The 15,465-nt window shown below is 39.3% G+C and overlaps 1 protein-coding gene across 3 annotated transcripts in view; it reads right to left on the bottom strand.

Moving 5' to 3' along the window:
- Positions 1-4,681: 4,681 nt before the first annotated feature.
- PRIM2 (DNA primase subunit 2) overlaps positions 4,682-15,465 on the bottom strand; it is a 342,271-nt gene continuing 331,487 nt past the window's right edge. For all 3 annotated transcript variants that reach the window (XM_045057690.1, XM_006931825.4, XM_045057691.1), the window contains one exon: positions 4,682-5,285. In XM_045057690.1, the coding sequence (XP_044913625.1) occupies positions 5,061-5,285 (225 nt within the window). In that variant the 3' untranslated portion in view covers positions 4,682-5,060. The remainder of the gene's footprint in view (positions 5,286-15,465) is intronic.

Here is a 15,465-nt window from a genome sequence, read left to right as displayed (position 1 = left end):
TGTAGTCTCCTGATTTGTTCATGTTAGCTACTCTGACTGGCGTGAGGTGATATCTGAGTGTGGTTTTGATTTGTATTTCCCTGATGAGGAGCGACGTTGAGCATCTTTTCATGTGCCTGTTGGCCATCTGGATGTCTTCTTTAGAGAAGTGTCTATTCATGTTTGCTGCCCATTTCTTCACTGGATTATTTTTTTTGGGGGTGTGGAGTTGGGTGAGTTCTTTATAGATTTTGGATACTAGCCCTTTGTCTGATATGTCATTTGCAAATATGTTTCCCCATTCCGTTGGTTGCCTTTTAGTTTTGTTGATTGTTTCCTTTGCAGTGTGGAAGCTTTTTATCTTCATGAGGTCCCAATAGTTCATTTTTGCTTTTAATTCCCTTGCCTTTGGGGATGTGTCAACTAAGAAATTGCTGCGGCTGAGGTCAGAGAGGTTTTTTCCTGCTTTCTTCTCTAGGGTTTTGATGGTTGCCTGTCTCACATTCAGGTCCTTCATCCATGTTGAATTTATTTTTGTGAATGGTATAAGAAAGTGGTCTAGTTTCATTCTTCTGCATGTTGCTGTCCAGTTCTCCCAGCACCATTTGTTAAAGAGACTGTCTTTTTTTCCATTGGATATTCTTTCTTGCCATACTTTTGTGGATCCAATCCTGGAGTCTCTATTCTATTCCATTGGTCTCTGTGTCTGTTTTTGTGCCAATACCATCCTGTCTTGATGATTACAGCTTTGTAGTAGAGGCTATCTCTCCTTCTGTTCAGAATGATAGCTTTGTTGGATAGAGTATTCTTGGCTGCAGGCTTTTCCTTTTCAACACTTTGAATATATCATATCACTCCCTTCCAGCCTGCAGTTTCTGCTGAAAATCTGATAGCCTTATGGGGTTTCCCTTGTATGTAACTGTCTTCTTTTCTCTTGCTGATTTAAAAATTTTTTATCACTTCTTTTGCCATTTTGAATATTATATGTCTTGGCACGGACGCTTTGGGTTGATTTTGGCAGGGAGAATCTCTGTCTCTCCTGGATGTTGATATCTGTTTCTTTCAACAGATTTGGGAAGTTCTCAGCTATTATTTCTTCAAATAAATTTTCTGCCCTTGTATCTCTCCTTCTCATGGGATCCCTTTAATGCAAATATTAATACACTTAATGAAGTTACTGAATTCCCTAAGTCTATTCTCATCTTGCATAATTCTTTTTTCTTTCATTTGCTCATCTTGATCACTTTCCATTACTCTGTCTCCCAGGTCATTAATTTTTTCCTCTGCTTCCTCTAGCCTGCTACCCCTTAACGTTTCTTATAAGGTCAGTTTAGTGGAGATGAAACTCCTTAATTTTTGTTTGGGAAACACTTTATCTCTCCTTTAAGTCTGAATAATAACCTTGTCAAGTACAGTATTCTTTCTTATAGGTAATTTTTTTCCCTCTTAGCTGATTTAATATATCTTGCCGTTCCTCTCTGACCTACAAAGATTCTGCTGAAACATCAGCTGATATACTTATGGGGTTTCCCTTGTATGTAACTAGTTTCTTCTCTCTTGTTGCTTTTAAAATGTTCTCTTTATGTTTAAACTTTGACATTTTAATTATTATGTGTTGTGGTGAAGACCTCCTGAGATTCATCTTATTTGGAACTTTTTGTTCCTTCCTGGATGTTTGTTTCCTTCCTCAGGTTAGTAAAGTTTTCAGCAATTTTTTTTTTCAAGTAAGTTTTCACTCTTCTTCATCTCTTCTCCTTATGGGACCACTATACTGTGAATATCTATTCACTTGGTATTGAAGAGATTCCTTAACCTATCCTCATTTTTTAATCAATTCTTTTTTCTTTTTACTGTCAGCTAAGCACTTTCCAGTACACTATCTTCCAGATCATGAAGGCCTTCTGCATCTGCTATTCTGTTGATTCCTTCTAGTGTATTTTTCATTTCATTTATTGTATTCTTCAACTCCAATTGGTTCTTTTTTATATTTTCCATATCTTTGTTCTGTTGTTGTTGTTGTTGTTGTTTTTTTGGTTTTTTTTTTTTTTTTTTTTTTTTTTTTTTTTATGTTCATTTATTTTTAAGAGAGAGAGCACGAATGGGGAAGGGGCAGAGAGGGAGAGGATCCAAAGCAGATTTTGCACTGACAGCAGAGAGCTCAATGCAGGGTTCGAACCTATGAACTGTGAGATCATAACCCGAGCCAAGTAGGGTGCTTAACTTGCCGAGCCACCCAGGTGCCCCCTCAGTTTTTCCACTCTTCTCTCCAGTCTAGTGAGCATATTTGTGATCATTACTTTAAACTCTTTATCAGGCATATTGTTTACCTCTGTTTCATTTAGCTCTTTTTTTTGAGGGTTTGTCTTATTCTTTTTAGGGGGGAGTTTGGCTTTTTGTGTTTCTGTGAATTAGTTGGAACAGCTACTTCTCCAAAACTTGAAGGCGTGATCTTGTGTGTGGTCATCCCATGTCTTTGCTGTGTGCCTGGTGACATTGGCTGGCTGGCTGGAGCTGCAGCTGGCATGGGCTGGGGGTCTGAAGCACTGGCCTATCTTGGTGGGATGGCTGAAACTGAGATGGGCATGGGCAGTTCTGGACCCTGGTATGGCAGCTGAAGCTGAAGTGGGTGCACAGCAGGATGGGTCCTGGGCCACTCTGCTGGAAGCACTCTGGGAGCTGAAGTGAGTGCAAGCCAGTGTATTGGGTGTACTCAGCACAGGGGGTGCCCTGTTGGGGTAACTAAAGCCAAGGCCGGTGTGCCCTGGGGTGTTCTGAGACACTTCACACAGTAGATGCCCTGGTAGGGTGACCAGTAGAGAGGCAGGTGGGGGACTGGGGGTTCCAGGGCAGTCTACACGGGATGCTCTGGTGTGGAGGCTAGAGCTGAGAGGCAGGCTATGGACTAGAGGTTTCCAGGATGCTCTATGCAGGGGGTTATCTGGCTGGGTAGTTGGAGATGAGCAGGCATGAGCCAGGAGGTCCCACAGTGCTCCGCTCTAGGGGTGCTCTAGCAAGCTGTCTGTAACCAAAGTGCTGTGGCCCTGGAGTATTCTGGTATGCTTTGCACCTGTGTCACTTGGGTGCAATGACTGGAGCTGTAGTGAGTGCCAACCAGGGGCATCCGTGTGCACCATGCTGTGGCCTCCTGGGTAGAATGGGCTGGGTTGGCAGAGGCTAAGAGTCTAGGGGCTCACTGAGACAGCAAGCTGGCTGTGGCATCCAGAACTCTGCTACCGTCTTCAGTTATCAAGGGGTAGGGAGGATAAACCATGCTGCTTAACATCCCATCTGGCCTGGATAGAGTCCCACCAACTCCCTGTTTGGTGGAGTTCTAGGGCTGGATCTTTTATATACTAGTTGCTCTTTTAAACTGGCTTTTTTTTCTGGTGTTCTATTCCTTCAGTACTCTCTCTCCCTACTGCACTTTGCATCAGGGATGGGGTTCCCTTGTTACCGTGTCTCTCTCTTGTCATTCTCTATGTGGTCTATCTTTTGTTGTACATAAGCTGTCCAATTGGCCCTTAGTTCTTCGGGAGGAATTGCTCTATAAATAGGTGTTGATTTGGTGTGTCCACAGAGGATATGACTTCAGGGTCTTCCTACCTCACTACCTTAGGCCAGAACTCACTTTGGTACTCTTTTACCAGAAGGTAAATTGCTTATCTCCATTTTGTTTAGTTCTTTCCCTGATTTTGTCATGTTCTTTCTTTTGGACAGTATCCCTCTGTTTGACTTTCTCTGTTGCTATGAATTAGGTGAAATAACTACCTGAGTGTTGAAGGAGTGGCCCTGGGTGGTGGCATGGACTGCGTGTTCGTTCGGTGGCTCTGGTTGGCTGGCTAGAGCTGGAGGGCTTGCGGGCCGGAGGTCCTGACACACTTGGTGCCAGGGCTGCACTGGCCTGGACAGCTGGAGCTGGAATGGATCCTGGGGTGCCTGCCTTGATGCCACACTAGCAGAACAGCTAGAATAGGGCAGGCATGGGCTGGGGCTTTCTCCACACCGGGGCGGCCATGGTGAGATGGCTGGAGTGGAAGCCAGTGCTGGCTAGGGGTGTCCTGCCATGCTTAGCACCTGGGCCACCTTGGCAAGATGGTTGACATATAATGGGCACAGCCCAGGGATGTCCTGGTGTGTACCACACTGGGGCAGTTTGGTAAGACAGCTGGAGCTGGTGTGTGCTAAAGGCCCAAGGCTCACTGAGGCAGCAGATTGACTAGAGTGTCAGGATGCTGCTCTTGTCTATACTGCCAAGGTGGAGGGGGAACATAAATAATGCTGGTCACCAGTGCCTTCATCCTGGAGAAAATTTCCAGCAGTCCTCTACTGCTTGGCAGATGCCTTAGGTTTAATAGTGCATTGCCTTCACTTATATACAGTCTAGTTGCTCTTTATGTTACTGTTTTACTGCTGTGCCCTAGGTTAGGCGAATCTGCATCCAAGCCCTTCAGTACTATCCCTCCCTACTGCAGCTTGTAGCACTGGGAGTAGGATTCCCATTACTGTGTATCCAGCTCTCCTACCCTTCTTTGTGTGGCCCCTCTCTATCCTTTGTTGTGCAGAAGCTATTCGTCAGCCTTTAGTTCTTCAGAAAGAACTGCTGTAGGTGTAGGTTGGGTGTGTCCCGCGTAGAATTCAGGATTTTCCCATGGCACCGTCTTGGATCCCTCCTCATAATATGACTCCTTCAACTACACACACATCAATACACATTTTTGTATTTATTGACAAAAATGGTCCAGAAAAGGATTAAGTAAAAATTACAGTGGTAAGGGTTAATAGTTGTTTTTAGTTCTACTGTCTCTAGGAAACTATAAGCAGTCTAGAAAGCTGTTATGTCTCCTAAAACAGGACTTAGATCACACCACTCAAGTGTAAGATTTCAAGAGAAATTCTTCCTTTTTTCCCTTTTGTCAAAGCAAAATAGAATGGAGGTCTTTGTTTTTACCCGTAAGCCTGCTTTCCAGAGGATGAACTGGGGTGGGGTGGAGGGAGTAGACAAAGAGGTTAAAAAAGAAACAGGCAAAATCTTGAAAGAAATGAAAGCTAGAGAGGAAAAAGGGTTCTTAAGCGCTTAAGAATCATTCATTGAAGTAATCCTCTAGTCCTTCCATATCCACTTCCAGAGAGGAATTCAGAGAGGCCAGAGCAGATGATGCATCCTTGTTTTTCTGGACACTTGGTTTGGGTTGAGGAGCTTCTGGTTGGATGGACTCCTTTCTGATGTCTTTACTACCAGTTAGAATCCGTTGGCTCTCAAAAAAGAACTGGTTAGGATGGCTCAAAGAAAAGCCACAATCATCCACCTGTGTAAGAAAGCAAATGTATATATTAACACAAAGCAAAGGTATAAATAGAGGGACTTCATAAACCAGTCTAGACCTTGTTCAAAAACTATTTAATGCCCAGAACATGGATCTTAGTAGTTCTCGGTCATAACACTCAATGCAGTACTTACATGATTTCATTCAGAGGGTGCTTCAACTACTATCTAAACATTAATGGCTTCTTGCATTTGTATTTCCAACCCAAACCTCTGCTCTTAGTTCCCGTTCCCTATCCAACTCTACTTCCAGATCTACCTCTTAACATCTTAGATGGCTAAGCAAAGTGGCTGCCATATTGTCTGTCAATAAATATTTTAAAAAATATTTTAAAAAAATATTTTTAAAAAAAAAAAGACGAAGAAGGGTATAATCTTTAAACATTCCAGAATTGGGGCACCTGGATGGCTCAGTTGGTTAAGCATCTGCCTTTGGCTCAGGTCATGATCTCGTGGTTTGTGAGTTTGAGCCCCACATCAGGCTCTGTGCTGACAGCTCAGAGCCTGGATTCTGCTTCTGATTCTGTGTCTCCCTCTCTCTCTGCCCCTCCCCTGCTTGCACTCTGTTTCTCAAAAATAAACAAAATATTAAAAAATAAACATTCCAGGACCATAGGGAGTGGACATAAACAGACACTGTTTTGATATTGGTCCCTGATAGCACTCATGTTTTAGAGTATATTTATAAATCTGGCCGATGTAATCCCACTTAGTATCATAATTACTGAAAAAGCAACCTAATGTAATTTCTTCATTCCAATCTTGAGTTTCCCTGCTTTTTTTTTTAATTTTTTTTTAACGTTTATTTTTTTTGAGACAGAGAGAGCCAGAGCATGAACGGGGGAGGGGCAGAGAGAGAGGGAGACACAGAATCCGAAACAGGCTCCAGGCTCTGAGCTGTCAGCACAGAGCCCGACGTGGGGCTCGAACTCATGGACCGTGAGATCATGACCTGAGCCGAAGTCGGATGCTTAACCGACCAAGCCACCCAGGCACCCCGCTCTTACTTTTTATATAAAATTTTTTCTTTTGGTAATTTTCAGTGGGACTTAACATAAAACTATGAACCTGCTCATGTTTGCATTATTTCTTTTCACAAATACTATCACTAAACTTTAAATTAAATCTTGAATATCATTTCCAATTACCCATTACCCTGTGCCTTTACTATTCAATGATGCTTTACAAGGTGTTCAGATGATATTTGAACATTTAGCAAATACTACTTTTTTTAACTTTGTAGAAACTTTGATTCTAAAATTTATTAATAAAGAAAAATATATTCCTTAATATTAGCAAGCACTTATTTAATGACTACTGTGTGCCAGACATTATTCTAAGTGGCATAAAACACACATATATACTCATTCACAAACATGCATATATTTTGTTAACTTCCATTAAGAGCACTGTGAAGGTGAATTATCAGTATTTCCCACTTTAGAGAGAGGTTAAATACCTTACCCAAGATCACGCACTGGCAGGGCTGGAGATGGGATATGAATTAGCACAGTCCATGCTCATAACCAGTATGTTCTGCTGTCATGTCCTTGTGCCAAGGTCAATGATTTTATAATGTATTCATTTCTTAAGTTGTATAAACCTTTACTAACTCTTGGGCTGTGACCTAAGAGCAAGATAGCTCCTAAAGTGTAAACCTTCTACATGAGTCACTTTCTACACACTCAACCAGTGGGTCAGATTGAATTGATCACACGTCGAATCTCTGCCCTCCCTGCCTTCTGCAGTGGAAGCTGACAACCAAAGGATACCATTTTACTGCAGTTATTTGTTGTTGTTTTTTGTTACGGGGTGTTTTCATTTCAATTTTTTTTTTTTTTTTTTTTTTTTTTTACAAACTGAGAAGCCATTACACTTTTTTGTTCATTTGTCTTATATTAACCTTTTTATGTCTCTCTTTGTACTGAAGTGACTTGTATATATATAGTAGGTGTCTAAATATTTGGTGAGTTGAGCCCAGAACCAACAGTGTATACCAGTCATATGTGCCACATTATGAGCTGGTAGTTTTTCAGCACACAAGAATGCATTTGACTAAGTCTAAAGAAATTTCAGGCCTAATGAAGTCAGTCATATACTTAACACTCTTTTATTCTTGATAGAGGTTTTTAAGGGTCACAGATAAAGGCTTATTATCTCCATACTAGAGACACATTCTGGCTGGGGAGATCAAGGAAGGCTTTGTGAGAGAAGTGCTATATGAGTTGAATTTGGGAACATGGAGAAAGTGAAAAGCTGGGATAATGAGGTCAAGGTTAATACAAACAGCAGAGCCACATGAGCAAGGTAAGAAGCAATGTCCCTGGAAAGCAAGTAGATCAGATGGCCTGGTGTAAAAGGCATATAAAAGGGAATAATAGGAAATGAAGTTGGGAAGACAGACTGGGGCCCGACCTCAGAGAGCCTTGAAACCCAGGGTAAGTAGTCTAGACCTAATTTTGCAGGCATCAGGGAGTCACTAAAAATCCTTGAGAGGGGAGGTGATGTGACTAAAGCAATGGATAATCGTATGGTGGATTCAAATGGATTAGCAGGGGGTTAAAAGAATTGCTGTCATGGTTCAGATGGTTCAGAATTAACCCTTTTAACAGGTGAACCAATAAACAGAAACAAGGTGTTTTTTGGTAATACTTGAATACCCCCAGGATTCTCTGATTCTCTTTAGTCAGCTGTTGATATATGTTGGGCCAATAATTTTATAGTAAAGTCAGTGTATAGTAGATTGATAGCATTTAGACTAATTCATTTTAAGAGTTATTACTCAGGTCACTAGAACAAATTTTTATCTGCTACCTTGCTGCTTAATTTTAAAATGTTTCCTGAATGTTTTATGATAAATCTATAATTTTTATTAACAATGGAGTCATTTGTGAACTTCATTATATTCGTTTTTCACCCTATTCATTAAAAAGTAGGAGATCCAATATAAAGTTTGCATTTTACCAAGTGTTTCATGAAAAGTTTATTATGTAACATATCAATCAGAAGGCTTTACATTTTATAGAGAACATTAGAGATTGGAAAGACCTTGAAGATCCTTTCAATTGAAACTTCTACATGTAAAACTAGGAACATGAAGCCTAAAGAGATTACCTAGTTTATGCAAAATCATTGAACAAGTAACTGGTTTTGTCTGAATTATAATTAAGGCCTTTGACCAGACCACTTAGTTGCTCTGAAATCTGTTTTTAGAGGTTTTATGCAAAGTCAAATAAACTTACAATCATAACATAATATTTTTAAAATTTTTAAAAATGTTTATTTATTTTTGAGAGAGAGAGATGGTGTGAGCAGGAGAGGGGCAGAGAGAGAGGGAGACACAGAATCTGAGGCAAGCTCCAAGCTGTCAGCACAGAGCCTGACACGGGGCTTGAGCTCATGAACTGTGAGATCATAACCTGAGCCAGAGTTGGATGCTCAACTGAGCCACCCAGGCGCCCCAAGTTTATAAAGATTATAAAAAACATAGTGGTATTATTTCATGTAAAAAAAAGAATCTACTGCTTTGGCTATAATTACATTGGAGATTTTCTACACCTAAAGTTTCAACGTGTTAAAATTCTCAATACATCTATCATCACGGAGAGGACTCTTTGGATCAAAATAAATTAAACTGCAATTTGGACAAAATGAAATCTTTATAAGCCTCGGTTTCCTCATCAATGAGGCAAAGATATTAATATGGTTGCTATGGGGAAAACCAAGAAAACAGGAGTGTAGAAAGAAAGTTGTTGGTTCTATGTTACCTACTGGCTTTGCAAAGACTCAAGAAAAGCAAGTCACTTAAAAAAGAAACAAGTTGAGGGGATCCTGGGTGGCTCAGTCAGTGGAGACTCAGACTTCGGCTCAGGTCATGATCTCATGGTTCATAAGCTTGAGTGCTGCATCAGGCTCTGTGCTGACAGCTCAAAAGCTGGATGGAGCCTACTTCGGATTCTGTATCTCCCTCTCTTTCTCTCAAAAATAAACATTAAAAAAAAAAGTTGAATTTCCAAAAGTTAAGGGAAAAAGATCATATTGCTTTAAATGTGTCCTTAGCTCCCTCTTCTACTTGGAAGAAACCTGAACTGGAAATTATTGATGGCATATTATAGGTGTAGTTAATTAAAAAAAAAAAAAGTTGAATTCCAGGGTACCTGGGTGGCTCAGTTGGTTAAGCATCTGACTCTCTTGATTTCAGCTCAGATCATGATCTTACAGTTTATGAGATCAAGTCCAGTGTGGAGTTCTGCACTGACAGCGTGGAGCCTGCCTGGGATTCTCTCTCCCTACTTCTCTCTGCCTCTCCCTTACTCTCTCTCTCTCTCAAAATAAACTTAAAAAAAAATTGAACTCCAATCTCAAAACTATACTCAAATGAGACCTTGCCCGTACATCAAAAGACCTTGCCCGTACATCGAAAGATGAATAAAAGACCTTTAAATGTTTTTAACTTTAAAATATATTGTTTGAAAAATGCACATATTTTTTATTCCACTTTAATTTTCTTATTAACCAACTAAAACAGTGACAAGGGTCTTGAATCAAGGGCATGTACCATGGTACTATGTGACATTTGGGTTTTCAACTGTCTCTCTTAGGTTTGGGATTGCATTTTTGTAACTCATTTTGCTAATAAGTTCATTTTACTGAACTTACGGTCTAATTCAGTTGCTTGATAGCATGATGAAATTATGAAGTTCCTTCTGTATGGTGGATTGTACTTTTTTCTAAAATAGGTTGTCTTTTAAATGTTTTCTTTCTTTCAGTTTTATTTCTGGCTAAAGGAAGTGTAATGGCTGCCATTCAGTTTCCTTTCAGCTTGTCCAGAAAAATTAACTTTGGTTTATGCACCCCCCCTCAATGAAAACAGATTTTACTTCAAAATGAATTTAGAATAGAGAAAGCAAATTATCCCCATAGAAACCCTCAATTTTAATTTATTTCTGCTTAAAGGTCAGCAGCTATTTCCTTTACTCCTTATTTTTAAAAAAGTAGGAACATTCTAGATTTGGAAACAGAATTTTTGTTTCTTTCCTTGCCGTTTTTCTTAATTGGCTGCTATTGGTGATGTTTTCCTTTTGGTGGGTCATTTTTTATGTTTTGTACATTGTGTTCACTAGTGAGAAAGGGAAATTCTGTGATGCATTTTCATTCTGCCATATTAGCTTAGTAGTCTCAAAGTACTGTAAGGGATATGAAATAAGATCAGTGTAGTTGGCATCCAGAAAGAAGGAAATGGGTTGGACGCCTTTATAGGCTACATTATAAATTTTGGATTTCATCTTCAGAGCAATTTGGAAGCCCTTTAAGGTTTTTTTTTTTTTAAAGCAGTTTACTAAAATAATCATGTTCCTCTATTTTAAAGATCATCCCAACAGCTGTGTGGAGGGTAAAGACCTGGAATGGTGCATGTGTTGTAGATAGTGGGAAATGAGTTAGGAAGCTACTACAGTGATCCAAGCAAGAGACAAGATGATGGCTTCTAGCCCAGTACTCTAATTGATATCCATAATAATGACCCTGAATTATTATAAAAGAGCTTAATTTTATTTGGTATATCCTGTTCAAGATTGCAGGCAAATGTGATAGAATTTAATAAGATTTCTGCAAAGATTTATATGGTGGGAAAAAAACGCTCAGCTATTTGGAAAATAAGTATCAAGAATGACTCAGTTTGCTAAAGAAATGATTTTCAATTACAATTCAGAGATTAATCCACACAAGGCCAAGTGTTTTCATTTACACATGGAGCATACCAAAAGCAAAAAACAGACCACAGTATAAAACATTGCTCCCTAAAAAACACTGAGGAAAACAGATTTCAAGCAGCCCAGATTTTGACATCTACTTACAGAATCTCTCTCAAACATTTGCTTGGAATCAACATGTTCTGCACACGATGACCTTCACACAAACATAGGTCTCATATTTCTGCCACAGCAAATGTAGATTTTGAAGGAAGGAAGCAATATTGTTTTACCTATGGGATGTTTGGGTTTTAATCAAGAGATTTTGCAATGACAGCTTATAATGAGGCAGCTGGTATTACCAAAAAAGCCATATGGAACTATCATAGTGCGGCTGTAAATGGTATCAATTAACTGGTTCATTTTCAAAACTTTCGTTAAAATGAGCTTGATCGCAAAATCCTCAGGAAAATAAATGTAGCTTTAAAAATTTTTGTTAAGCGGGGAGGCAGGCAGGATGGCAGAAAACTGACAATAAAAATGGATTCTAGTTTTAATTTAATGAGAAAAAATAATAGATATTCACAACTAAAAATCTATAATGAGACATCTAGCGAATTCAAACAGCCTTTTTATTCCATTGATTTTTATGTGGCTTAAGTTATATGTGGGAGGATTTAGACATACATCTTTTCAATATCTTCACTAATCTAAGGCAAGTTTTTAAATTGCCCATAGCAGTAATATTCCTGTAAGAAAAGAATACTTAGTAGATACTACAAAAGCAGATCTGGGAACTAGAAATTTTCTTCTTATTTTTTGTGATTATGTCACAAACTCAATGTTTAAATCTAATTTTCACATTTTAAAAAAAGGAAAGAAGTTGAATGACAGACCTTAATTTGTGGAAGTTCTGAGGCATCTTATTAAAGAGAATCCACAAATAATTAAGAACTCTCAAGCTGAGTAGGCAAATTAAGGAATATGGTCTCTAAGAAAAAGGTTAATTCAAAACTGGTGTGGAAAATATCAAACAAATGTGGCTTATTGGGTGAGATTCCTAGACTGCTAAAACTAATGAGAATTTGTGCTTGTTTCTATTTAAGTGAGGTTTATTTTGAATTTTAAATTTTGTGAAAACAAAGTCTTTATGGTGGTAAATAACAGTAATATTTTCAACAGTTAGGTGTAATAGAAAGAAGGGGAAGACCCACAGCAGACAGTGGTAGGGATGGTTCTGGCTCCGGATCTCCTATTTACAAATTATGGTACCTTGGGCAAGTCATGTAGAATTGTTGGTTTTCAGTTTTTTTTTTTAACATAAACTATGATAGTTGGATCATAAATGTAGACAAGAAAATGCTAGTGACCCCCACAGTCATTATTACAGGTACAGTATCAGATTCTATAGAAGCACACAGTCATGGTCAGGCTCATAAGCTTTAATGACTTACTTAGTCCATCTCTTATAAGCAGTAGGACCTTACACAGGTTGCTCACCTTCTCTAAACTTTATTCATAAACGGGAATAAAAATAGTACCTCACTGTAGTACTGCAGTGTGCATCAAAAGAGCTAATGTGGTCAAAGTACTTAGTGCTGTATTGGGCATGTGTTAAGGGTTCTACAGATGTCAGTTACAGTACTGTATTCATCATTGGTAATATTATAGGATATACTTTTCCTATGAAATATTTTATACTATAAGAGATTCTGTTATTATATAACCAAAATATAAAAAATATTCCATAAAAACTAAATAGGAAAAATAAAAATGACTATAAAACAGCATAGCATGGTAGCTGATGATGAATTCAATGAATGCAACATCTTTTGGGGGAGGGTCATGGATGAATCCCTTTGAAACCTGATAAACAGACTCCGAAAAAATGCACATATACACTCACAGAAAAAAATGTCTCAGGAAGTTGGATGTCTGTCCTAGGTTAGGGAGCCATGATCAAGACCAGCAGTTGCAAACAGGGGGTCAGTGAGCTGAATTTCACCTGCAGATGTGTTCTACTGACTTGTATACAGTCTTCAAACTTGTCAATGTGAATGCCCCTAACAGGATGTGAATTCATCAGCACACACAGTATGGTGCCTCCCATACTCTCTGGTGTTAATCTCAGCCACCTTCACAGTTTTTTTTTTTTAAAGTGAGAGAGAGAGAGAGAGAGCGAGCGAGCGAGCGAGCATCTTAAGCAGACTCTATACCCAGCACAGTCTGATGAAGGGCCTGGTCTTACAACTCTGAGGTCATGACCTGAGCTGAAATCAAGAGTCAGACACTTAAATGACTGAGTCACCCCGATACCTCTACCTTCACTTTTTTGGGTTATTTGCCTAACCTCTTTAGGCCTCTGAGTTGTGACCCTTGTTTTACATGTTTCAGAACCTACTAGTAGGTCTTCTTATATAGGCATATTTTGTTTTATTGCATTTCCCAGATATTGTGTTTTCTACAAATTGAAGGTTTGTGGCAACCCTGCAGTTGAAGGAGTCTATTGGCATTTTTCCAGCAGTACTTGCTCACTGTATGTCTCTGTCACATTTTGGTAATTCTCACAGTATTTCAAACTTCGTTATTTTTGTTATGGTGATCTTTGATGTTACTACTGTAATAGTGTTGTGGCATCAGAAACCATGCCCATATAAGATGCCAAACTTAAACTGATAAATGTTGTATGTGTTCTGACTCCTCCACTGACTGGCCATTCTCCTGTCTCTCTTTCCTCCAGCCTGCCTATTCCCTGAGACACAGCAATACTGAAATTAAGCCAATTAAGAACCTACAATGGCCTCTCAGTATTCAAGTGAAAGGAAGAGCCACAAATCTCTTACTTTAAATCAAAAGCCAGAAAAGATTAAGCTTATTAAGGAAGGCATGTTGAAAGCTGAGACAGGCCAAAAGCTAGGCTTCTTGTGCCAGTTAGCCAAGTTGTGAATGCAAAGGAAAAGTTCTTGTAGGAAATTAAAAGTACTACCCCAGTGATCACACAAATGATAAGACAGCAAAACAGCCCTATTGCTGATATGGAGGAAGTTTTCGTGGTTTGGACAGAAGACACACCAGCCACAAGATTCCCTTAAGCCAAAGCTAATCCAGAGCCAGGCCCTAACTCTCTTCAATTTCATGAAGGCTGAGAGAAGTGAGGCAGCTATAGAGGAAAAGTGTGAAGCTAGCAGAGGTCGGTTGGTTCATGAAGTTTAAGGAAAGCAGCAGTCTCTGTAACCTCAAAATGCAAGGTGAAGCAGCCAAGTGTTAATACAGAACCTGCTGCAAGTTATCCAGAAGATCTAGATAAGGTAACAAATGAAGGAGCTACACTAAACCAACAGATTTTCAACGTAGACAAAAGAGTCTTCTTATGGATGAGCACAGAAAGTGGTTTCATGATATGGAATGTACTCCTGGTGAAGATGTTGGGAAGATTGTTGAAATGACAACAAAAGATATAGAACATGACATAAATTTAGTTGAGGAAGCAGCAGCAGGGTTTGAGAGGACAAACTCCAGTTTTGAAAGATGTTCTACTGTGGGCAAAATGCTACCAAACAGCATCGCATGCTATAGAGAAATCATACATGAAAGGAAGTTAAGTTGATATGGCAAACTTCTCTGTTGTCTTATTTTTAAAACCAACCACAGCCACCCCAATCTTCAGCAACTACCACCCTGAACAGTCAGCAGCCATCGACATGGAGGGAGGAACCTCCACCAGTAAAAAGTTATAACTTGTTGAAAGCTCAGATCGTGGTTAGTATTTTTTAGCCATAAAGTATTTTTTAATTAAGGTATGCAAAAATACCTATTAATACCTGTAATAATGCTACTACACACTTAATAGACTACAGTATAATGGAAACATAACTGGTATCTATACTGGGAAACCAAAAAATGCATTCAGCTCACTTTATCATGATGGTCTGGAACTGAACCCGTAATATCTCCAACGTATGCCTGTACTATAGAAGCATGGCAAAAGAGGCTAACAAGATAAAAACCAAACACATTTCCTTGAGTCCCTTGCAGTCAGGGGTCTTACATGTAACTAAAGTTCAGCCATGCAGGTAAATATGAGATATGGGAAATAAAAGTAACATGAGGTGGCAGCCAGAAGTAAAACAGATTTTCTACAGGGGAGATGGCAAAAGCCTCTGGTTTTCCTAGGCACCTAGGGCAACTGTTCTACAGCTACTCCAAGATTTGGCTACCTGAGGCCATTGGTCAAATCCAGCCCACTATCTGTTTTGGTAAATAAAGTTCTACGAGAACACAGTCATGCTCGTTCCTTTATATATGATCTATGGCTGCTCTGGACTACAAAAGCAGAGATGAGCAGTTTGACAGAGACCATATGCACAATACGGCCTAAAATTTTTACAATCTGGCACTTTCCTAAAAAAGTTTACTGGCCCTCGGTCTCATCCCTAGACGTGAAATGGTGGGTGGCAGCTGTAGTAGAATAAG

The sequence above is a fragment of the Felis catus genome, chromosome B2 (assembly GCF_018350175.1).
Source record: "Felis catus isolate Fca126 chromosome B2, F.catus_Fca126_mat1.0, whole genome shotgun sequence".
NCBI lineage: Eukaryota > Metazoa > Chordata > Mammalia > Carnivora > Felidae > Felis > Felis catus.
This window is presented reverse-complemented; position numbering and strand designations above follow the sequence as displayed.